Source organism: Zerene cesonia, chromosome 13 (genome assembly GCF_012273895.1).
Source record: "Zerene cesonia ecotype Mississippi chromosome 13, Zerene_cesonia_1.1, whole genome shotgun sequence".
NCBI lineage: Eukaryota > Metazoa > Arthropoda > Insecta > Lepidoptera > Pieridae > Zerene > Zerene cesonia.
The window spans coordinates 4523270-4549257 of NC_052114.1; the positions used below are offsets into that span (position 1 = coordinate 4523270).

At 33.1% G+C, this 25988-nt stretch overlaps 2 protein-coding genes across 7 annotated transcripts in view; both read right to left on the reverse strand.

Moving 5' to 3' along the window:
- Positions 1-16700, reverse strand: part of LOC119831353 (PDZ and LIM domain protein Zasp-like) — a 30816-nt gene extending 14116 nt beyond the window's left edge. Inside the window, exons 1-2 of one of the 6 annotated variants that reach the window (XM_038354662.1) lie at positions 16346-16676; positions 7228-7332 (exon numbers count right to left, since the gene is read on the reverse strand). In XM_038354662.1, coding sequence (XP_038210590.1) covers positions 7228-7332 — 105 coding nt within the window. In that variant the 5' untranslated portion in view covers positions 16346-16676. Of the gene's footprint in view, positions 1-7227; positions 7333-16345 lie in introns of all 6 variants that reach the window. The other 5 variants (XM_038354658.1, XM_038354657.1, XM_038354659.1 and 2 more) reach the window with 5 other exon arrangements.
- Positions 16701-17189: 489 nt separating this feature from the next.
- LOC119831355 (translocation protein SEC63 homolog) lies at positions 17190-25799 on the reverse strand. Its single transcript, XM_038354664.1, has 12 exons — positions 25576-25799; positions 25021-25352; positions 24646-24816; positions 23799-24005; positions 22902-23130; positions 22533-22826; positions 22283-22409; positions 21870-22138; positions 21386-21585; positions 20560-20725; positions 20054-20175; positions 17190-17343 (listed from the first exon to the last, which is right to left on the reverse strand). Exons 1-12 carry the CDS (start codon positions 25697-25699, stop codon positions 17293-17295), a joined length of 2292 nt encoding a protein of 763 aa, XP_038210592.1. The 5' UTR covers positions 25700-25799; the 3' UTR covers positions 17190-17292.
- Positions 25800-25988: the final 189 nt, after the last annotated feature.

The window sequence follows — 25988 nt, forward strand, 5'->3', positions numbered from 1 at the left end:
ATATAAAATCTTAGTTATTGTCCAATCTGTATTGTTTGACGCATTGTCAATGAGAATAACATTTGTACAAAAAAACCTTTTTACGTTCCTACGTTTCTCCTTCGCACAATTAGAAGAAAAAAAAATATCCCGTGTGCCATCAAACTATTGCTATACTATAATTATCCTTAGGTCCTGACAACTTTTTTTTATAAAATAACGGAGAATATGAAAATGAATATATATTTACAAGCTAGGTAAAAGTCTTTAGAGCTCACACGCCGCAGCTGCTTTTAAAATATATTGAATTCTTTGTGTTTTTATGGCTTTTAAAACGATCTCGAAAATATATTTTATTAGTTCTATACGTATTATTCAAGATTCATAGCTAATAATTACATAGCACACATATGATATTGTTTACTTTATCAATTTGTAAATAAACGATTAAGCAAGTAAGTCGTTTCCATTAAGAATAACAAGTTCACCGTCTCGTAGGTATTAAAAAATATATGCTCAGAAGTCAGAACATTACGAAGGTTCACGTAATCGCTTAAAAAATTAAATCGCCTTGGTTTAATAGAAGGTCTAGGGTACGTGGACCGGTTATATTCTAGGCTAAACAAGTATTTTTTGCAAGAATGCAATGAAGTCTGGAATGTGGGGAGGGCGCGGAAGGAAACGCCAGTGACGTCACTCGAACCAGCCAACCGTCTGGTCTACACTGTACACTGCACGTGTGTTCTTTTTAAAAAGTACCCATATTATATTTGAACAAAACTATACACGCACGGCTTAAATATAATACCTACCACATTAAACAAATATTTAACGAGCTGTATAAAAGCAAAGTTAACTAGGTATACAGATCTATTAAAACCTATTATACCCTATATAAACCTATATACCTTACAGTTTCTTCATAGAGATCAAAACTAATATTATTGTGTGCTGTTTATACATATATTTAAATAAATGATGTGTTTACTAACTGGGGTATAATACTTAAATTGTTAAAAACCCGCATTATTCCATTGCTGCTTTGTAACGGCGATCGGTAGAGATACCTAAGTCTATCCATTACCTACTTATCACGAGTTCAACATTGAAACACAATTTTTTTTAATTATTATTATTATGTTAACAAGGTTAAAACTTAGATGTTAAATGAATCCTTTCATTGAGAAAGTCCTCGTAGTGTCATTATATTTTTACAAAGATTATAAAGGAAATAATATACAATATTTCAGGAGTATACGTACCTAAATTTAGTTGTTTTATCTATACAGTTTTAACCAGTTGTTGAACATTAAGCACACAAGGTAGTTCAAAATACTGCACACTCACTTTAAACCCGTTAAAAAGAGAATACAGTTTTGGCGAACTCGTAAAATAGATAATGATTGACATGTATTGTACCTACAATACAGGTTATCGTTGAACTAAAGCCTGAGTGTCTTTATGTCATACTTTTATCCGATACCCCACTCAAGCATCAGGTGTAAGTAAAAATTTTCTCCAATCATTGATATTGACCCTGTAAGTTAAATTTGTCAAAGACTACAGAGTTAAATACGTAGTTATCAGTAGGTATAAATAATAACAGTTTAAATTGACTTTCATCTAAAGTATGAATGGCATGCGAATTGGGCGTTGATAAATATATTGAATTTAAAGCCAAATCTTATTTATTTTCTAAACTAAATCACTAGTTTCATATAATGAAAACAAAAACAAAACATAATGAAAAAACATAAAAATGCAAAGGTCTGTCTGTTGCACAAATCATGATTATCAAATTAGTTATTAAGAGTCATTCTAAATGACCTAGAGAAGCGAATCAATGTTCTCGGACGCGCGAGCTTTGAGTCATCGGTCGTGATGCAGATAACAATTTACGTTTCATAAATAATTAATTGCTGCCATTTTACCACGGTTTTAAATAAGTTTGTCCTTCCATTGTTAATCAATTTACATGTTCAATCATTCCTTACCCTACTTGTGAATTGCGATAAACATTAACCATCCTAATAATGGTTTGAGAGATACCTAAGTTTAATTAAAATTTTCATATGGAATCGAATATAAAGTGTCGCGTTTCATGTGTTATTCTATGGCAATGCCCTTAGTGGCTCTGAGCACGCGCACGCCTTATATGGCAGCAGAAATACAAGAACTGGAGATTAATGCAGTCCCGCCCGCCGTGCGAGGTCATACCATATTATATTTTCTTATTGTTTATTTCTTTCAAAATATAACGCTCGAGCACACGCGTTGCCTTATTTAGCCTAGGTCTGTACCAGTAACAATAACACAGCTGTAAGTACTAAAGTAATAGGTTGTCCATTGACCTAATAAAACATAAAAGACAAGACGATTGAAATATTATATAGCTGTAATAAAATAGCTTACATATCTTAAGCATTTCCGAATTTCTTTATAGTTTCTAAATTTCATATAAAATAAAGATGCAAATCGTGAACCTTGAATCTTTAATCTAAATAGTTATTCTATTCATGGGCATTTAATTAACCATTGCAGAAACAATATTTACAAATTTAAATATTTCAATATGGCATGAATATTTTGTGTGCAAATATTTAACATTCCTATTCTTATTTATATATTCGGTAAAAGAATTCGTATAATTGTAAGGTAATATTAAAGTTAAAAAACAAAAATAAAAGATAGCTACACATTAGGCACTTTATACTATTTGCATTTCCTACGACCATCTTCCAACTTAAAAAGCTCTTTAGAATAATGTGTTAAAAATAAATGCATCCGCAAAATATTTCCTGTTGGTAATAAGGAAATAGCAATAAAATTAATGCCATGAAAGATATAACTTGTACCTATTTCTATAGAATGCTCTTTTTTGAAATGGCTAAATAAAATATGTTTGATATAATTTGAATAAAGCAAATCGAAAAGGGAAATCAAATCGCTTACGATCTTTGGTATTCGAAATCATTCAATTACGAGTAAATCTCAAGGCTATTTTATCTAAACCTTCGATGATTAAATAAAAAAATAAAAATTCCAATGGCGATAATCCATAGAACGCTGACGCCGCACAGTGTTCTAATTTCAAAACAAATCCCTGCCAGTACGTGACTCAGATTGTATTCGAAGTCCGAATCTACAAAACCCGACCAGTTATGCAACAAAACTCTCCAACTCTAGCCTTACCATAACGAAATAACTATTAACAGTAAGATTGTTAGCTCACACACCCTCTTGACGTAAATAGTTTTGGCCTCTGATGAAATATTTTAATTTCATTGTATTGAATGGTTCATGTGAAGCAATTACACCAGCATATTAACAGTGTTATTGCTTTGAGATGTGCTCCTATGACTTATGAACATATCATATTTTTTTCTAAAATATGGATAAAACATACGCAAACCATTCTTCAGAACCATTACAACAGAAGTATAAACATAAGTGTGCATTGTTTTGAATCATTTTAGGCAGTTGAACGTTAGCCGTAAAATCAAGACCGAATGCGAAATTTTTATAAAACGCTACCATGAAATAACTAACAGTTAAGACTAAAAGATTATACATTTAAAATAGAAATTAAAATAATAGCAATAAAGCGCTACATTTTTATATGATTTTTCTCTAAGTACTGAAGAGCTTATAGTTATTTTTACGTGTGTTTCAACAGAAAAACCAACTGTTTCATATTCAATATTAATATAGGTTTCATTTGCAAGGGAAAGTAAAATACAATGTATAGGAATCACAGGAATCCATCGCGGTGCTAAACCTGCTTAGATTACAGGACCTGTCCCCGTCTCGCTTATACTAGCAATTTACCTCATGACTGAACATCTACTCTCGATTTCCTTTATTTAAGATATTTGAACTAATTTTATTTCTCCAAATACGAAAATTAATAAGTAACACGATAGAAGATTAATCAAATAATCATACACTATTTCTTTTATTTATATCAATTTCTTCTTACGAGACCGCTTCCTTAGTTCAGTTACTAACGCGTGATATTAGAATCGAGAGGTCCTGGGTTGGATTCCCGGTGTGGAATTACAAAAAATATGCTTTGGTCTGGTAGGACATTGAAGGCTGATCACTTACTTGTCCATAAATAAAAATCGACCAGTGAAACAGCTGTATATCATCTGCCCCCAGGAGACGCGGGACTTCATTTTTACACGCTTTTTATTAGCTTCACCTGTATGTTTGTATGTTTGTTTGTTTGTAACCGACTTCTTTGGGCGCGATTTTGACCCACTTTAAACGGCCAGATTTCGTTCAAACTTTGTAGATTTATTAAGGACCGATGACAATACACTAATTTGATAAAATTATTCCATTTTTCAATTTGCAAAATATGATTTTTGTTAAAGCGTGTTTTTTAGTTTTTTTTAAACTATTATATATTATTTATATAACATTTATTTGTATGTAAGTCATTTATTTGTCAGGGTAGCTTAAACCAGGAATAGGTATTATACATATGCATAAGAAATTCAGATAATCAATGTATGAATTGCGGCTTCGAAAAGATTAAATATTAATCCTTACTCTATTTTTTGCAGTAGATACACCCACCCACACATTCATGCAAGCCGTTCATCAGAGATAAAAACGGACACGTTACCAACCGCTCCATTTAGTACACTTATGCATACATACATTAAATAAACACATTGTTTATTATGGTGTCGTTATGATTAGGCACAACCATGCAGATCCGGGAATTAACAGTTCATTGAACTGTCAGAAAGGATAAAATATCCCATCAATGCTTAATGTGAGTTTAAGTAACAAGGCATGCGAAAGTACCGTTACTTCGGATCATCATCATTACTTTTAAATAGTTTAACATTCTTTACATCGCAATCGATGTCAGTTTGGTTCTCGAGAATTAGGTTCCGATAAGTAACATAATGATATATTGTAATTTACAATATGTACACGACGAGTACAATAAACCAACATATGACGCTCATTTATTATGTTTTGTGTGCTATACAAAAAATCTAAAGAGAGTATTTGTAGAGTGTCTTAACACATTCAAATATGCTAATTTGAACACGTTCATATTTGTTATGTGCGCTGTTAAATTAATGGAGATGTTGTCATTTAAAACGAATAAATCACTTATTTTTTCAATCACCATTAAGTGTGTACCGTGTATAGATACGAACGGTAATAGATATTTCTGAAGAGAATACTTCTAAGTGTGGGAGTGGGAAGTCAGATATACGATCACAGAGTGATTTATTTCCTACCTTATATCAAACAGAACGAACAGAATCTTACTGGAATCTTGAAAAACTTCCATGGAGTATATCCATTGTTCATGCATGAATATTAAAATTGTTTTATATTCTCGAGTTGCTTTTACACTGGGTATATGAACTTAACTGTACAAGTACTTCTGCATGTAAACGACCTGGGCCTTAGTAATTTGCTCATCAACTTAAATATTCGCTGAATCCGCAATAACGTTATTCCGTGTAACTTTCTCCATTTTTAAAGAATTTATTGCACTACCTACCAGATGTCAGTTTTATTTTTGGTAGAATGTTTATAAAATGTTCCCAGAGTTGTATTGCTTCCTCTTTGAAATAGTTTTCCAGAGGAATTTTCCTCCCATGCAAATTTAACTCAATTGCTCTAATACTTTTTAACTATCTCGAAAAATTAAAGAAAAAGCAATTTCGAAGTAAACTATATTTATATTTATGACTTTTGTTATACATTTTGATAGTGTGTTTCTTACCTTTTCCGAAAATTTAATTATATAAATAAATTCATGCAACAAACATAATATTAAATATACCAATTTGTTAAATTCATCAATTCAATGAAGTTAATAAGTAATTTATTTTTAGGCAACTTCTCGTCAAATCGAGCAAAACGACAATATCAAATTTAATAAGTCATTTAATAAAATGGGATATAAAAACCCACTGCTGATGGAGGTAAAGTACAAAATATATGCTACACCTGATATACTTATGTGGTCACTGAAATATTGTTAAGATGTCATTAACGTAATAAGAAAGAATATAATTTCACATTCAATTATATTACATCCAACAACTAAACACGGACTCTTCGAATAGCAGCGTACACAAACATCAATTATCTTAATAATATTAATCGACATACTCTCAATCAACGCCGTGTTCGCAGTTCTTGCTTATATAAACCTAAATGATTAGTCGCTAACTGCGCCAAATAGGCCGTTATTCATGAATTAAGATGAAAGATACATAATTTATTGCGTGTTATGAACGTACATGAACGATTTTTTATCACATCAGCTTAAAATTAATTTTGGCTGTATATTTATTTACAATTAATATCAGAATTTTAGTATTCATCTAAAATTACGATTATGACATATGGAAATGTGAAAAGGATACTTTGATCTAGGATAATTATAGCTTTACTTGCTTAATACACATATAAAACAATTATTATGAAAAATTTAATATCAACTTAGCCTTGATTTAATATTATTTTAGTGATGGAACAATCTCAAAGAGGTCACCTAACAGTTAATGAGTGGTAAAAGCTCCATCGGATAACTAATCACCCACTTTAATAGTCACTGGAAGTTGATAAAACGTGACAAATGTTTAAACAAAACGGTTTCTGACACATAAAAAACACAATAGTATGTTATCGCCTGTAACGGATTTTAGGCACCTTTATAAGTTAATTAAAATAAGTATTTTTTTGGAAACAAACATATCCATAGAAGTTATAAATTACATGAAAGAAATAAACATATGGAACGTATGTATTGTACAACATTTTCCTTCCTGCATCTGTTTATTTGAATTATTTTCAATTATGAGTAATGTGTTTATTGTAAATGCATATCATTTTGTTCCAAGAATTACAGTGATGTTTCTTTTGATATGTCTAACCACCACTACCAAACACATTAAGCCTAATATGAGGTGTCTGTATGCTTTTATGTCGTCTCGACGCTTCGATCGGTCGATAGCCGCGTGTGGGCGAATGAATACACATTTGAAAATTACTGTCACATAATTAAATTACAGATTATTATATTGCGCTTAGAAATTGTTGCATTTAAAGTCAGTATGACTACTATATTAAGAATACTCATTACTGAATCAAGTCACTCTTGTTTATGCAATTTGTGTGTAAAATTATTAATATTTGTTTTCTATATTTATATTCCTTATCAATGATATAAATGGTTTTGTAAATGAATATTGTATAGTTTACCTTTTGAACCACAAGTGGCGTTCCGAAATCCTTGCCGCCCTGCAGCCTGAAGCCCAGGGGCTGCTGATCAGACTTGTTCAAACGCACAGTCAGTAACTGTGCCATCTGAAAACATAACATTTAATAAATATTTGTATATTGTATGTTTTTAAGACATTACCTTTTAATTGATTTTATAACAATAGAATATATGGGAATCGAAGCGCATCCAAAACTCAGGAGAGAAAGGGAAAATTTACAAAACTATCTACTATGGAAGACCTTTAAAGCAATCATATAAAATACTAATATTGTACACGCAAGTACGCCAAGTTAAAAAATATATTATAATATTGCTGGCGTGCTTGGCATTTGATTGACCTAATTGAAGATTTATTTTCACTCAGGCATAGCTTCACTGACCGCACTCAGCGTATTCGGACATTGCGGTCTATTTTATCTCGCGGAAGATCTGCGATTCAAAAGACATTAGTGAAAGGCTGAGAGCAAAACTTTCGTTTAGTTTTGTTACAAGGAACAAACAATAACCTAATCATTTATCAATTATTGAACGTTGATTTCTCCTTTCGGTACTATTATTTGGTAAAGCAAAATTTGATAGAGTTCTGCTCCTAATTAGGTTAAGCGCAAACGGGAGCAGACATCACATGCAATCGTACAAGGGAATCTAACGAACTTAGCATCTATTCATTTTTATACGATGATAAAGAGAAAATTGTGAATTAATATTTTCATACAAAAGGGTTTCCTAATAAGACTCGAAACGTAGTAAAAAACCGTGAGCAAGCCACGTCGCAGACAGTAGATAAGTTTATAAAAGTCCCACAAATAACAAAAACCATACTAGATACTGGTTGCGCGAGCGACGAGCATGAAATGCAAAATACTTTTTATATCTACCTTGCCTTAATGTGTTAAGATTGTACTGTCGGACATGCCTTGGCCATTGCAGCGCCACCAATCAAAAGGTCGTGGCTCTCGTCAGTCGACACACGCATCCCATCAATTCAATACATACACAATAAAAAACGATAAATGGCAAAGGCAAAGTAAGTAGTTTCTTACTACTAATGAGATACTATTCATCTGAAGTATTGGGCACAAAAGGTTTATAAAAAGACGAGGAGTAAAGGGAAAAATAACGAATCTATTAAGACGTTGGAGTTGACTACTAAAAAATGTTAATAATTTTTATATTACAGATTATAATATTTTACGTATTATATTTAAAATACTATATATAGGGATAAATGTTTTAGTTACTTATTGCAAATGATCATAGACGAAACCCATGTAACTTTACAATTCTACCATATCCACATGTCTATGGTTATTGTTGTCATTTTCAGCGTACAATGTCGTTTCCCGGCCTTCGCTCGTGATTGGCGGTCATGTTCTCGTTTTATCTTAAGAATGCAATCTATGAAATTATTATTAGAGTATAAAGCTATGCCATCTTATCTTAATAGGTATGTTTGTACACTTGTCTTAAATTCTAGTTCAAAATGAAATACTAACAAAATTTTGCAAACTCTACAGTCTTCAAAAAGACACACTATCTGCGACTTTATACATGGGGCGCACAAAATTCTTTATGGTGGGACCAATTTTTGTTTGTGTTTTAAGAAATTATATCTCAGTTCTGAAATACCTATAATATATTATAGGTATTCTTGTTCAATTCAATAATTCAATTATCTAAATATTGTGACCTCATCTTAAAGAGAAATCATAGTAATGGTAAAGGCCCTAGGGGTCAGTGGAATCAACAAACAAACCAGTGACGAAACAGTATCTTCCGAAACCGATGACTTGTACGATTTCTTCAATAGTTCTACGTAACACTTCCGTGAGCTATCGATGTCCACATCTACTGGTGGTATGTGTTTAATTTTACCGGATTGTTAGTCATGCACCATTCAATGACGTCACGCATATGAGTAAGAAGGTAGGTATGACAAAACATCTCAACGGCACAAAAAAATGTAGAAATCAGTCCACACTGATATTTGAATTTATTCATAGAACTGTGAAATTGTATTATATAGGTACTTTATAGTATAACATGTAAAGCTATGTAATGTTACATGTTCATTTAAAGTAACTACTTTTGTTTGTATGTTTATATAAATAAAGAATTCAATAAGTTTAGTGAATGTATTACAAAACATAAAACAGGAATGTAACTGTCGGGCTAAAAACACATACAATGCGATTTTATTTTTTTTTTTAAATCCTATATGCGCGTTTTATCTGTTGTTGCTTGTTACTTTATACTTACATTTTATAAATATATGGATATGTGACATTGGCAAAACATATGAAAGTTAATGTCGACTCCGTTTGGCTTAAAATAGATTTTTTGGCAAACGTTGACAAAGTAGGCAGTTGCAGATATAGCAAGCACAAATAATGTGTTACGAGTAGGTGTTAAAATAAATATTTGCACCTGCGCACAGAGCAAAGTTCCGTTGCACGAAAACGCTATCGAAACACCAACCAAAAGTATCCCATGGCAGACGACAGAAATACGAAATACAGTATATTGGCGTATGAACTGTGAACAATAAATAAACCCGCTGATATAGAGCTGATGTCATTGTAACTCCTTTGATTGCAACGTATGACGAGCTTATTTGCCCAGCTGTGGCCTTCTGAGGTCGCTCTATTGTTCCCTCAACGTACGCTCATACAGACTCAAGCCGAGCCAAATAATAAATGAAATGGAATCGCTTTCACTGTTCCGATGCCGCCCAGCCTGTTACATTGGGTTGCGTATGAGACAAACGCATATTGCATGCCAGAGTCCAGTCGTGGTGTCGCAAGCGTTGGCGTCAGCTGCACTCGAATATTCAAAGGTAACAGCAACATGGCGCCATCAAAATTACACTGTTTATCATATCGCAAGGTAGACTAACAAGAAATTCATATTTCACTACATATTCCGATTATATAAATTAATCTCATTACGACTAATATAATTAATTATTGTTGAACTTTCTGCTTGCTGCCCACAAGCCGATTTTCTAAAATTTTATTATATTTATTGATTAACAAGGAAAATTAACAATTATTTTGTAAAATATTCCAAGAATAAAATTTTATATGATAATTGCAATATTTGATTGATTATCAAATCTCATATTCTAGTGTCCATCTAAATTTAACAACATTACATAATATAAAACACTAACACGTGGATGTGATCATGATATATTCTACGTACTATGATTATAACCAATATTTGATCCGTGATGAACGTATCACAGCCAAAATTATATTAATCTCAATTTAGAGTTGTTATTATTTGGATAAGAAAAAATAGGTTAAAAGATTACTTCCGGCCGTTGCACAGGTTTAAATTCAGCACAGCTTTAGGAAACCGTAATTAGACGCGACCAATATTGCTAGCCTGTGTGATTAAAACGCATGATAAAAACCTGTGGACACAAAAAAATCTGGATTATAGCTACATCCTATTAAATACTTATTCCTTCGGTTTACTGGATATGCGTATATAAAGCGTAGATTCATTTTATATTTACAAGGTTAAAAATAGGTTAGCAACTAACATTGAATTATATACATTTTGAAATCAGCTTAAAAATAAGCTCTAAACTAGTTTCAGATAATTTATATTTTCTCAGTCAGCATTATCACGACCTCGCAGTATTTCTGTATCCGTGGGCGGCGACGTAAACTTGGCACTCCTCGAGCGTCACCGGATCGTCCGCTCAGACAAACTCCCCGTAAAATTTGTTGGGAATTTTATATTATCGTTGGATAACTAATTGTGTAACGCTATGTTAATGTCAATAACCCTCAAAAAGCAATCAAAGGACCTTGGTGAGTGGGTATATAAAGAGCGGTTGCGAAACTGTTGGCCGACATCCATTTTACGACGGACATGACTCGGACGCACCACTGATAACACTACCTACTGAAATGATTAACCCTGTTTGTACATTTGATATCTCACGTTAGTTGCTATTGATAAATTCCACAAGAATTTATCGATCTGGTAAAATCAATACTAAGTGTTATCTATGCAATGTTTTTTCGTAAATATTTCTTAAACATACTGTGGGCGTATTGTAAAGTGTAATATTCTGGTAAGATTGAAAAAATAAATTAAGAAGTAAAAGATCGCTAATAGAAAACTATTAGCATACCAACTTGAATAATAGAAACGTAACATTGAATTGGTCACAAAACACATGAATGACGTGAACGAAGTCGCAAGCAAAGGCTAGTGAATGAATTTAATTATAGATACCTACCGTGCGTCATAGAATTTACAACTAGTGAATGAACGCGGTTTCGGTCGTGTAGCGTAACACATGTAATAGCGACGATCAAAACAATGTGAAATGTGAATGGTGTGGTATATTAACACTTTAGCTTTTAACATAGCATTAGAAACAACTTTATTAAGAATGTCAGGCACTTATTTATGTGAAAATATTAAACTTCAAATTTTATAGGTATTAATTTATTTATTTACATCGAGTTCTTTTCCATAAAACAGCAGAAGAAATGCTTTCTTTCGACGGTTATGTTCTTTTATATTATTAGTCTAGGTAAATCTAGTTTTCACGTTATTATTATATTTAAACTAAACTTTCAGAAAAAAAATCTCTTTAACTGTAACTCTAAATATTGGATCCCATTTTAATATTTATTTTGATACACGTTGCTACCTATATTGTTAAAGTTCGTTTACGATTTTTCGTTGATAGAAACCGGTTAAACAGGTGATGTCTTTAAGAAGCCCAAAAAGTACATTGCATCAATTGCGAACAAATTATCCAAAGATGCGTATCCAAGTGATGGGTCATTGATGATGTCATTGTTCATGCGGGTAGCGGTGCATGAAATATTTTACATACAAATGATTGTTCCAGCCGGAGAGCTGGCTTGCGACCCAAGAATGAGCAAAACGGATGTGCACGATTGATCCCGGTGCCATATTGGCATGTTTATGTATGGCACGCTCAACTAAGCTCTCCTTATTCACCCACTGACTTCGCCTGCTACGTGATAAACGATTAAATTGTTTAATAATGCTTCTATATATGCTTTTTTTTTAATTTAAAGAGTCAAAATCATATCTACGCAAATAAGTATTAAAAATGACATGACATATAATATGTATCAAAACAAAGCGACAGTGGGTTAGAGGACTATTTAACAGTTATGAGTAATGTAAACCCTGACCAAGCGACCTCTGAGTCATCAACAGATTCATATGGTAACGAAAAAAATAAATAAAAGTGATCCCTTTGTGTTCGACTAGCGAGCTTGAAGTAATCGTCTCAAAGGTATAAGTCATTCGGAGTCATTGTTACCTAAATGTAAGGTGGGTTTACTGGAATAGTCTGAAATGAAACCTTTCAAAGGTTGCAAGAAAACGTGTACGTTAATACTTTGTACAGGTGATGTTAATTAAAACGACTTAAAAGGGGTGAATTAACAAGGTTAAATACTTATAAAACCTATTTAATTAAAGTGAATACTCAGTCTTCGAATTAGGTATGACTATAATTGTTATCAACATTAAATTACTTTTCAAATGGCAATTTAGACATAACTCAATTAACTAAACCAAAAAATGCATCCCTATTTTATCTAAACAATTTTATTCTTAAATAATTAGGTATGCCTAGCATCAATAATACAAAGGAATGCATCTACGTCTTTTCCTTATTCAGAAATCATGTTAACATACCCGATAAAGGATCTTGATTATTTAATGTAAACTAGCTGTGACCCGCGGTTGAAACCGCGTAAGTCCGTATCCCGTAGGAATATCGGTATAAAAAGTGCCTGTGTTATTTCAGTTGTCCAGCTATCTACGAAGCGAATAGTATTATTATTCACCAATAGATGTCAGGAAAAAAAAACACGAATAAAACACGAATATGACATTATTTCAGTTGTCCAGCTGTCTACGAAGCAAAATAGTATTACTATTCACCAATAGATGTCAGGGAAAAAAAAACACGAATAAAACACGAATATGACATTTTCTAAAAAAAATTCCTAGCTAGATCGATTTATCGCCCTCGAAAACCCCTATATACTAAATTTCATGAAAATCGTTGGAGCCGATTCCGAGATCCCAATTATATATATATATATATATATATATACAAGAATTGCTCGTTTAAAGGTATAAGATAAAACATCTAGCTAATCAATGAGTCATTGCAGTGTGTTATCTTACAAATATTCTAACAATACATGGAAATTGAAACATATAATTATAACAATTTCAATTTATCAATTACTCGTATTATTAGACCACGTATCACACAATCTGTAAGTACTACTAAGTAATTTGTAATTCCTTTTTTGTTATGAGGGGATAAGAATAATACTCATACAAATGTTGATGCTCGTACTTATTATTCTGTGACCATGGTTGTTGTTACTACAGAAAAATAATCTGTTTACAAAACATAGACTAAGGCCGATAAGGGTCTGTAAATACTAGACAGATATGTGTTTTTGATGTTAGATGTAATTATGCATGTATGGGAAACATTGGTACCACCATGCCTGTAATATAGTAGTGTATAGTTGGAAATTCACAAATAATTATGGATTCGTTACGTTATATTCCAAAGAGATGATAATAATATTTAATACAAGAACTATCCAGCACTTAACGTTAGCAGTCGAAGAAAAGTATTAATATATATTAATAAAAAATATTAGTAAGTATTAGCTAAAAGCAGAAAAAAAATGTTAAGTATTAAAGCTTCATGTGCCCTGCATTAAACTACTGAATTCATTTGTTTTGAACGTGCTAAAATCAGAAACTTATCGAGGGGTTTAAAAAATTCTTTAGTTGAGAGCTATAGGCATATGTATTCTATAATAAAATACATGTAAGTAAATGAATCTATATAATTTTTCATGGGTACAATTTTTTATCAGTCTCTCCGTCCGTCTGCCACCAGGCTGTATCTCATGAAACGCCCGAACCATAATTATTAAACAAGACAGTTGCAACTTTCAAAGATGATGTATTTCTGTTGCGATAAATAACAACAAATAGATAAAAAATCGAGTTTAGCAACAGTTGACAAGGTCATAAATTGGATAGATGATCAATTTTTTTGCAGTTGTTCCGTACAATTATGCTGAAAATACGCAAAGAACGTTAGTAAATATACGCATCCCGGAGTCGCAATTGATCGATTATGCATATATTGTGTCATCTGTCAAGGATAGTAAAAAAAAATATGGTGGCAAAAATTTAAACTATACCGAAATATATATAAAAAGTTGATAGGTATATCAAGATTATCAAGCTTAAAATGTTGTCCTCTGCGATCATTTCATAACGTGCACAAATTTACTCTAAAACCGGGTAAATCCTTAATGGTTTTATAATGCCTTACAATAATTAAGATATCTACCTACATCAAAGGCGATAACTTTGATTTCATTCGTAAAAATAAAAGATCGGAATGTGTTTTGGTTATTAGATAATTCGAAAATATACCTAGCAATACAGACTAATACTAAAATTTCATTCGTTTGCCAAGAGAATTTATTACCATACCTATTCCAAAGTTTCCATGAAGATAAGAAGGTTGTACACAAAATGCATAATGCGATACCACATTAAAATAACTACGCAGTAACGATTCTGTGAGGTAATTACCATATTAAAGATATGAAGCGTATTTTCTAAAGGAACTATCAACGAGTAGGTATACAGCTTCTACAATACTATATATCTGTAAACTTATAGCATCATTAATTTGCATTTCCCATTTCCTTATAGGCAAATTCCTTTGTTTAAACAGGTAATAACAAAGGACGAAATATTATCATTCTCCCAATGGTATGTTTTACGAAATGTAAGGAAATGTGCCCATGTTGATTGGCATATGTTATTGTAGGTACAAAATTAAAATTTGACTTAGGAAAAAATGGTTTTGAATGTTCTTTGAAGATCAAAGGGCTTGCAACGTTTTAAAATTCCCTTTAGTTTGGGCCGTTGCACTCTGGCTTGGGACTCGTCTAACCGGCCCGCTATCAGTCCGTGGTTCGATTCATCGCGCAGCAACCCATAGTCAACGTTGGGATATCACCAATCGTAACTAAAGGCTATATTCAAACCATGAAACCGCCAACTTCACTTCGACTATAAATTTAAATAAGATGAACAATTTTCTGAACTTTAATCTATAAATTGCCTACAAGCATTGGATGGTTTATCCGACCGAACCGAATCCGTCCATTTATTATTTAACAAATTCGGGTTTATGGTTAATTATTAAAAATTATAAAATGTATAAGCATGTCACGTTCTCATAGAAAATGGTTGTACAATAATGTAGCAATTGAATAGGTAACTACGTGATTTTATTTATCATATCTATTTGTAAATAAGTAGGTATGCATTACCTATTTCATAAAATGACCTATTGCCCCTTATTAATTATCTGTGTAATAAATATCATTATTTATTAAAAATTTAGTTGTCTTTTTATGACTATCTTAGAATATTCAGGGTTTGTAATTTAATAACTCCTATCAACTCCTGTTTCATAATTGCCAATTAGATTCTCATTGTAACTTGTAAGTGCCAACTCAAATTTTATCGTAAATCAGTAAACCACACAATTGACTCACTGCCCACGACTTTCGGACCAATAAGCACTTATGCAATATTCCTGGTTTAGGGACCAGTTCTAGTTTGTCAGAATCCTTAATCACATTTGCTGTACCGTACACATAATTTCTGTTGTACTATTTATTATGTTGCTAAATATTTTCAAGTTTGCTAAAGATAATTTTAAAGAAGTTTAATATTTTAAAAATTATGTTTTTAAACGTTAGACTCTACTTTTACTGTCTGAACAAACTTGTTTAACTAACAATACCTATTAAAATTTTTAAAATAAAATAATCGCTAACCCAGAAAAAATCAACCAAAACATGATCTCATATTTCTCATTTTTTTCCGCAACGGGGTCCCAATTTAGCACGTTACCAACGCTATCGATTCCGAGAAACAGCTGTTTATTTTAAAACCGCGATGCGGTAATACAATATTCGCGGGCAGCATCATCGCAAGGTACATCTCGAGGATACTCACGTCGGCGGCGAATACTACGTCGATCAGAAAATTCTTCACTCGGCACTGTCAATCACTGGTTCAAAACACGGCGCGCGACGGTTTCCAAATAGGCGATCGCGCTCGCGAGATATATTTAGAGCGTAATACGACACCGGGCGTGAGTGTCGGTCGTTCGGTCGTGGCTCCGTTGTGAGATACGGCGCGCGAGTGCGAGGCGGCGCTGGCCAGCGACGAAGCTGCCCCGCGCCCTCCGCGCCGCCCCGCTCGCCTGCGAGCCGCCGCCGCCGCCGAGGACGATACCCTCCCTGCGGGCTGCCCAGTGCCCCGCGCTGGCCGGCTGCTCCAGAACCCAATACACCCCAAGAACCTTCGTTGTCAATTGAGTAGAACAACGAAGCCACCTACAACAACGACTTAACACTTCCGACCATCGATTATCATCGATTGATCAATAGGGATTTGTATTGCGTATGATGCCTTTTCAAAATCAACCTTATAAACCTTAATAAATTAACCTCAATTATATTTACTGTAAGAATAATACAACTCCTGAAAATCCATTTTTTTAACGGCGTTAATTACTTATTATTACTTAAATAGAAATATGTACCGGAGATATCTCTTATTTGCAATTTTTAATCTACACTCTGGTAAAAAAAAATGTACACAAATATGAAATCTATAAAAATTAAGTTTTAATACAATTGCAATTTCTTGTTTCGAAATGGACAGCGAGCCCGTCACTAAACTCCACCATTAGCACCGTTGTAAACATCCATATTGTACCTTTGGAACCATTAAACGACTAACCTTAGGATAAAAGAAATGGATAGTAAAATGAAGGAAGGATAATAAAACAATGTTTGAATATAAAAGATACTATATTCATTCGCTCTCAAACCATACAACAATAAATGCCGTGTACACCTCATTAAAAACTCTATAAAAATAACTTAATATTTAATTTACTCTTCCTCAACCTCGTCATCTGTTGTGAATTCACTCTCGTTGCCTCCCTGTTGGAACAGAAAATATCCATTAAGTAAAACAAATATGCTAAATGTTTGATTAAGTATGCAACCGAATTTTAAATGCCATTGTCATCTACCGCAAGTCGCAACTCGAGGACAATGAGAAAATAAGAGAAATTAGTTTCTTCGCTACCGTTAGTTTATGCGGATATTGATATATTTAAATTAGTCTCGTAATGTGTTACACGGTTATCCTGGGTTTGCACTCAAATTCAGAATGTTTGTGTTGAACATATAGCTAGATTTATGTACTTATAAACGGCATTATATGTGTCTCATCACCTTCTAACGTATAAAGAATATTATTATATATATTATAAAGAATATTTATTCAAAAAAATATATATTTATTGTCAAGACACTAAAAGACCATTACGTGATGTCTGTAATAACCATCTCAATACTAACAGCAATTGGAATGATATCGCTTATTGAATATTTTCACAATACATAAATATTTTATTAATATGTCACATATAGTATTTTAATAAATACCCCAATTGTATAATCGCTCTTACTAGAAATCCCTATATGTACTAAATTAAATAATAATTTAATGATGTCATGTGATAATGAACTGCGGTGGTTACTTCAGCAACATTGGACTGTGTTTAAAAGCGTTCATTGGAAACTGTTTAAAATTATTTAAGAACGTAAAATGAATAAAAACGGGTCTTAACTAAACTATTATGCAAATACTTTAGTATTTACCTATTAATTAATTGTTCTTATTTATTACACATTTTCTTTACTGTTATAGCTTATTCTGACGAATTTGTTTTGGTGTTGCTACTGATATTATAAAGGCGAAAGTTTGTAAGGACGTGTGTGTGTTTGTTACTCTTTCACGCAAAAACTACTGAACCGATTGCAATGAAATTTAGAACGTAGACAGCTAGACAACTGGAATAACATAAAGGCAACTTTTTATCCCATTATTTCAACGGGATACGGACTTTCGCGGGTGAAACCGTGGGGCGCAGCTAGTCCTACTACTATTATAAATGCGAAAGTGTGTAAGGATGTGTGTGTGTTTGTTGCTCTCTCACGAAAAAACTACTGAACCGATTGCAATAAAATTTGGTACGTAGACAGCTGGACAACTGGAATAATATATAGGCAAATTCAAACCCGATATTCCTACGGGATACGGACTTACGAGGGGGAAACCGCTGGGCGCAGCTAGTTATTTTGTATTTTTATTTAAGGTATTCCGGGGAAACCCAAGAACATAAGGTGAACTTTAACTGTACAACAGGAAGGAGGTCTTAATGATTTGAATAAAAGAAATAAAAAAAAAGAATTCGAATTAAAACACGTAAGTGACACAAAAGCGTTTTACGCGTTGCGCAAGGATCGAGGTCCTCGTGACTCACTAATTACGAAAAATCGAGTTTTATCATTTGTTTATGACGATAATAACAATTCGATTACAAAATAGCGGAATTCTCGTTTTGTACCATTAAGTCGCAATAAGAAACGTGTTGAGTAATAGGTATATTACCACAAAGTCTCATATTTTCTTATTTATGTATATAACGCGATAGACACAATAATTTATATTGGAGATGATACTACTAAATTAATCAACAACTGAAATTATGCCACCAATTTACAACATTTAAATTTAAATTCAAATTAATTTACAATCTTTTCATTCAAATGTCTTAATAGAGTTAGTTATAACTAAATTGAAAAAAAGATCCTATTCTAAGTCTAAAGCAGTTTGCAGTTGCAGCATAAACAAATTAATATCGAATGTTCGTATCCGACATTTGCGTTATGAATGAATGTTAAATAAATAACGTTAAATAAATATAATCTGAGATACATTGGTAACTGCGGTAGGATGAGGGTGGCCGAGAGGTCAGGACTTGCAATGGGACGGCAAATGACGCGGGTTCGAATTCCGCTTAGTGATCGAAAATTTTCTACTCATTGAATATATTAAATATATAAAGCGTTTCAATGGAATTAAACTAAAAAGTAAAAACTGTTTTAGAAAACTTAATTAAAAATAAATGTGATACCACTATCCATACACTAAAAACGTAATACATAAAATGTATTATAATTCGTAAAAAAAACAAACAATTAAAATACGCAGTAAATTAGAAAGAAAGTTGTGATTATTAAAAGTTTCTCTTGTAACACATACGCATATATATTTGTATGCATATTTTTTTAAAGAAAATAAATATACAACAAAATATTCAAACATTACGATTTTATGAATAGAGAAGACTTGAAATCTTAGAGTGCATTTCACAAGAAAGCAATTTTATTTTTTAACGTGTTTTTACAGTTAAATGTTATAGGAAAATTATAGAAAATTAAATTAGCTACGAATAATGTCAAATTTTCTTCTGGCTGCCGCGGAACAAGGGTGGCAGCCCCAGAAACCTTTAACTTAAGATCTACTAAAACCTCCATGACCCCCTACCCCCCCTATTATATCATAGAATCAAATTGAGTATTCTGAGAAACGCAAGCCTTAACGTTACTTATCAATAGTCTAACAACACAAAAACAAAGCTTATGACGCTACGCAAAAAGTCTAAAATGAACAAAAAAAATCAATATTTAAGCTACACACAAAACGTCACTAATATACCGCGAATTTTGTTCTTTTTTCAAAAATCTTTCGACGCTACTATACTGTTTTTAACAAAAAAAAAAAAAAATAGCCAATCACCTGATCGTTGTTGTCAGTGTCGGAGTCGCTGAGGTCCCACTGCGGATGCTCGGCGGGCACCGCGGCCGCCTCCTTCACGTCCAGCTTCATGTCCTGCTGCTGGTCCATGCCGATGTACGAATCTGGTGGAGAATGGGCTTATTCAAGTCTCTAGTTTATATTTATGTGAATATTTCACATTTATGTCTTGTGTGTGTAAAACTTGACAGGGACGATTCGATGAATAGATAGATAATTTTTATAAACATAATTTCGGAAAAATAATCCTGAAAGAAAACGTTCATTTGTAAAAAAGTATGCACGGTTAAACGACGAATATCTAAAAACACGGAAAAGCAACAAACTGAAAACTAAAACTGAAACACTACATTTGTGAAAAATCAATATTCCAAGCCGAGTCCGCGAAGAACCCGTTGATATTGAAAAAATAAACACCCTATATTATTACAAGAGAAATACATCCTAGAAAGTATTAAAAATAAAGGTGATATTTATAAAAGACATACCGGAACGAAGGCAGCACGCGAGCGTGTAGAGGCCGGGCCAGCGCGGCGCCGTGAAGCGCAGCTGCAGCTCGTGCGAGTCGACGAGCGCCGTCACGTGCGCCGGCGCCGTCAGCAGCGTGTGCGACTTGCGGTCGCAGATGTAGCACCACCAGAACTCCTGCTTCTCCTACACGCCATACACAATACGTTTCAAATCATTTTTTCTACAATAAAAATTTCACTGGCAACCTTGAGGGGGAGGAAATCTGCAACATTCGATTATTGCTAAATCAATAAGTCCTAGCGAGTTATCGAACCCATTGATACCCAAAAAAAAAAATACACATCTTACTGATCCTATTGATGATGTCTTTAATATAAAACAAATTTGGATAAAACGGAGGGTTCAAGCTCGTCTCAGAAGAATGTAATTTTCGCCGACTTTGTTTGCTATAATTTCTTATTGTCCATTTTTTATACGGTACGGTACGGTATACCTAGAAATCTCTTTGATAATTTACATATTTTACTCTTTGATTTTAAAATAATTACCATATAATAAATTAAAAAATACACTTCAATTTAATCTTCTCATACAGAGAGTACTCGAATGGAAATAAATTATTTAATTCTAATCAGAACAATACAATAAACTGATTAAATTATTGTACTATTATGAATTCTCGATTATTTTTCAGAGTTCCAATTAAATCTGTCTGTTTAAAGTGGGTCAAAGTCGAGTGTAAGGAGCATTATATTATAAATCATCATCATCATTATCATGATGATATGATATATATTATAAATACAAACATACAATTAAACCGTAAACGAGGCCAACACTCACCAAGGGGAAGTACGGGCAGTGCACGGGGTGCGAGCTCTTGGAGCGGCCCTCGAGCCGCTCGCGTTTCTGCAACCGCTTCTGGAACTTCTCCCACTGGTCGTCGTCGTCGTCCACCGCGGACGACTTGTCGCGCGACTCGTTGTCCGACGCGTCGCTGTGCGTGCCGGACTCGTCCGAACTGCCCATGTCCGATTCTTCACCTGTGACGCAATCGAATTTTTCGAATTTTTTTATTCGTGTGCATCCTACACAATATTTAGAGTTTAAAAATTATTTCATTAAATAAACCATGAATAATAAAGTATATATTATACACTCTGTATATCCTGTATGTCCCTTCGATTGTGTTCTATACTCAATGGTACAATTTTTTACGTAATCAGCGTATTAAAAACTTAAAATTCCGTTGAGCATAGAACATCATCGGCGGGACTGACTGTATATGCCAAAAACAATTTAGAAAATATATTATCCCTATACATACCATCTTCATCCTTCTTTGGTTCCTTATTCTTAACGTCAGCGGGCGGGGGCGGGGGCGAGGCGGCGGCAGGGGCGGCGGGGGCAGCGGGGGCCGCTTTAACCTGTTGCTTAGCAACCGGCTTCTTCGTCTTCTTAACGGGCCCGTGCTTCTTGCCCTGCTTCATCCACACCGGTCGTTTTGGCGCGTCCTTCTTATCATTCTTTTCGGTCTTGTCGTTCTTGTCGTTCTTGTCATTCTCGCCGTTCTCGGCCGCGCCGTCTTCTTCCTCCCTAGTGTTGAATACATTTTTTTTTTCGATGAAATAATATTTTTTACTGATTTTTCTACTTTTAACAATTTTGAAATAAAAGAAAATTCGAAAAATGCTTTTATGTTATTTTTTTAATCTAAATATGTTAATAAAACAGACTTACTTTATATTATTCTTTTCTTTTATAGTAGTATCTCCGAAAAGCTCTTTCATATTAGTTCTTTGTAAAAGTACAGTTACTGTTACAATAGCTCCTGCAGTTACCACCGTTGAATTCTCATCATCAATTACTGGAATGAAAAAAATATATATTTCATACTCTTTTTTATTTATTTTATTATTATTATTTAAAACAAATATATCACGGTAATTATAATTATACTAATTCCTATTACAATTATTTTATTACTTACCTTCAGTGTTAACTTGGAAATGAATGTATGGCATGTTTCCTAATACTTTCATAACATCATCATATTGTTTGTCATTTAAAAACCGTAGCACCTGTCTCCTCTCTTCACCTGGTAACTGTGCGAGTTGTAACAGGGACTTTATGTGTTTTTTTCTATTTGTGAAATACTTTAAGTGATCTTCTGTTATGTATGGTAATTGTAATAGAGGTGACTTGTACTCCCAAAGACCTTGCACAATTGTTGGTGACATTTTCATACAATTTTCTATTGTTTCAATCGTTGGTAGACGGGGGACTAAAAATATTACACACAATGCCATAAAAAAATTCATATATATTCTAACAATAATTATTTACAAATAATACTCACTTCTTCTAGCATACGCTAATGCAATAAGTTGATTAACACAATTGACCATCTCCACAATAAGATCAGGACATCTAGAAACAATGTATCGGCGATCAGCTTCCAGTGTCTCCTCCGGAAGTTTCATTCGCGATAAATGCGCATGGAGTAAAGCGCGAGCTTTAACACTGTAAGGCCGGCACAATGGTTGCTCTTTATTTTTTTCCCCTAGATTTGGCAGGTCTCGTAGCAACTACAATGTTGTAAAGGTTTAAATTAAATCATTACTTGTGTAATTTTATATTTAAAAAAATTAATTCACTTCAAGAAAAAATATAGCTACTCTAATAGTTCTGCCTATGTACAAACTTTTTTTATTTTTTTAATCCAAGTAGATACATCAATCTAACTACGCCAAAAATGATTAAAATCCTTTCAGCAATTCTTGAGTTATTAGTGGTATAAATAACACAACTTTCTTTTATCCTACCATTCTATCTTACTAATCCCACTAGTATCCCACACCTAATAATATTATAAATGCGAAAGTTTGTAAGGATGTGTGTGTGTTTGTTGCTCTTTCACGCAAAAATTACTGAACCAATTACAATGAAATTGATTTTGTACGTAGACAGCTGGACAACTGGAATAACATATTATATAACTTATTATCCCGATATTCCTACGGGATATGGATTTACGCGGGTGAAACCGCGGGGCGCAGCTAGCATTATAAATGCGAAAGTTTCTGAGGATGGATGTATGTATATGTTTCTTACTCTTTCACGCAAAAACTACTGAACCGATTGCAATAAAATTTGGTACGTAGATAGCTAACAACCGGAATAACACATAGGCTACTTTTTATCCCGATATTCCTACGGAAACAGACTTACGCGGGTGAAATATTAAAATACTTACAGCAGGCACTTCTTCATTGTCTGTACTCCTCTCAATAATTTCAGAGTTATGTCTACGATCAAACTCGCAAGAAGCAGCAAGAATCATTAGAGCCCTTTTGAGAGGCATTGACGGTGTTTTATGACAGAAATAAAAATACATTTGTGTTGTATCAAGTAAAACTTGCTCTCCTGAATATCGAATGGAACGATACCACCAAGTACCAACCTAAAAAAAAATAATACAAAGTATTCTTAAGGCCTAAATTGACCCAAGCACACATTTATAAAATCAACATATCAGCGGTTTTAGCCGGCTTTGTCACACGGGCCGCACGCACACATAAACACGAATATGCGAATCTCATGGCGAATACTGACTGCACTGATAATAACAAATATGGGAGCATAAATTAATTACAAAAGGGAATTATTCAAGGGTGGGGGGAGGTTTTGACACCTTCTCACTTGATTCATTTATGGACAAGGATTGGACTCAAAAAATAACACGAAATTTTTACAATCTATCTACAAGTTACAAATAATGATTAAACTTTAGATTTGTTTTGATTGTTGCAGTATCAAATTGACAGAATAATGTTGCCTAGTCATTTTCCTTATCAATAACTGATCAAAGATCAAGTCAAATAAATTACATATAAAATGTGATTGCTTTCTATCAATGAAGTAATAAAAAAAACAAGCTTGAATTTACTTGTTAAATGTCCTTCTATCAAATAACAATATATTTTTGTTGCTTTGAAATTCTAATACTCATCTGACAAATATGATAACCTTTTACGGATAAATATTGCAGTAAAACAAAAATAAATAGCTTAAATATGGGAATGGATTTGAAATTAACTTACAGCAGTTGGTAGAGCCACCATAAACACAAGAGCATATAGCCCCAACACCCAGACACTGTTCTCCTTCTCTACAATCCAACTCGGCAAAGCTATACCAAAACTCATTGCCCCCGGACCATCCGGATTACCATACTTTTCCCAGTTTCTCCTAGCCTCATCATCTGTCAGAGCCTGAAATTATTTTATACATACTTGAATAATATCTTGAATTAGTATTTAGGAATAAATACTACATAATCTTTCAATGTAAATTTCATACATGAACATTAATGTAAAGCTTATCAGTGGAAATAATTGGCTTACACACAAAGAATTTTTTTTTTTTATTTCTATAATTGAATACAAAACATACTAATTTTATTTCTTAATACTTACTTGGTATGCCTTCGTTAATCTCATAAATGCTTTCTCATCACCTGTTTCCTTATCAGGATGGAGGATGAGTGATTGCTTTCGATATGACTTCTTAATTTCTGCCTGAGTTGCACCAGGTGGTAAACCCAAAATGTCATATGGATCAAAATTGGACATTTCATAATCAAACTGTGATACTTTAACGGCTAAAAATCCTAAGAGCACCCATCCGGACACTATTGCTAGCATTACAAAGAAGTTTTTAACATTTTTATAAGGTTGTGATTGTTCTATAATTATTCTTTTCTTTATGCAACCTGGACATTGACATTGTTCAGCTAATTTAACTGGATCTGTAAAAAGACAATTCAGTATTAAAATTTTCGTCATGATATTTAGTTGCGTATGGCGGATGTACTACAAATTGAAACATAACTGTACTTGTTACCGCAAAGTGATTCTCCAAAATAAATGAAATCACGTACGATGTATAAATAATTTTACAAATTCAAATAAAGTCTACATTTAGAAATATAATAATTTCATGATAATTCTCAATATATAATAAAACTTTACCTTCTTTTCGCTTTCTTGGCCAGTAGTAAAATGTCGCTGGTATCAATATTAATGCAAGAAATGATAAAACAAAATAGAAGAATGTCGAGCCACTTTCATCATATTCAAACTTTTGTCCTCCCATTATTAATAATTTACATTTACATTATTTTTTTTCATACATAAATTGAATTCTTCAGCTGACACCACACAACATGTACTTGTGACAATTTAACAACCTGACGTGTCATTTCTGATTTCATCCTTTTTTTTATGATTATTTAAATGTCTAGAAGAAAGCTTATTTGCACAATTTCACTACCTGCCTAAGTAATTGAAACAATATTTTTATGTAGGTTTGTAATAAATGCGGTCATTATTAATACACAATTTTATACAGAGAAAACTAGAACAGTTTAAAATAAGATATAATG

What these genes read in the sequence shown, in the direction of transcription:
- LOC119831355 (XM_038354664.1), bottom strand. Translation starts at nt 25,699, where the DNA reads ATGGGAGGACAAAAGTTTGAATATGATGAAAGTGGCTCGACATTCTTC. An exon ending in GCCAAGAAAGCGAAAAGAAG is followed by an intron (nt 25,353 to 25,575) that starts GTAAAGTTTTAT and finishes GTCTTTTTACAG; the next exon opens with ATCCAGTTAAATTAGCTGAA. An exon ending in ACACTGACAACAACGATCAG is followed by an intron (nt 17,344 to 20,053) that starts GTGATTGGCTAT and finishes CTGTTCCAACAG; the next exon opens with GGAGGCAACGAGAGTGAATT.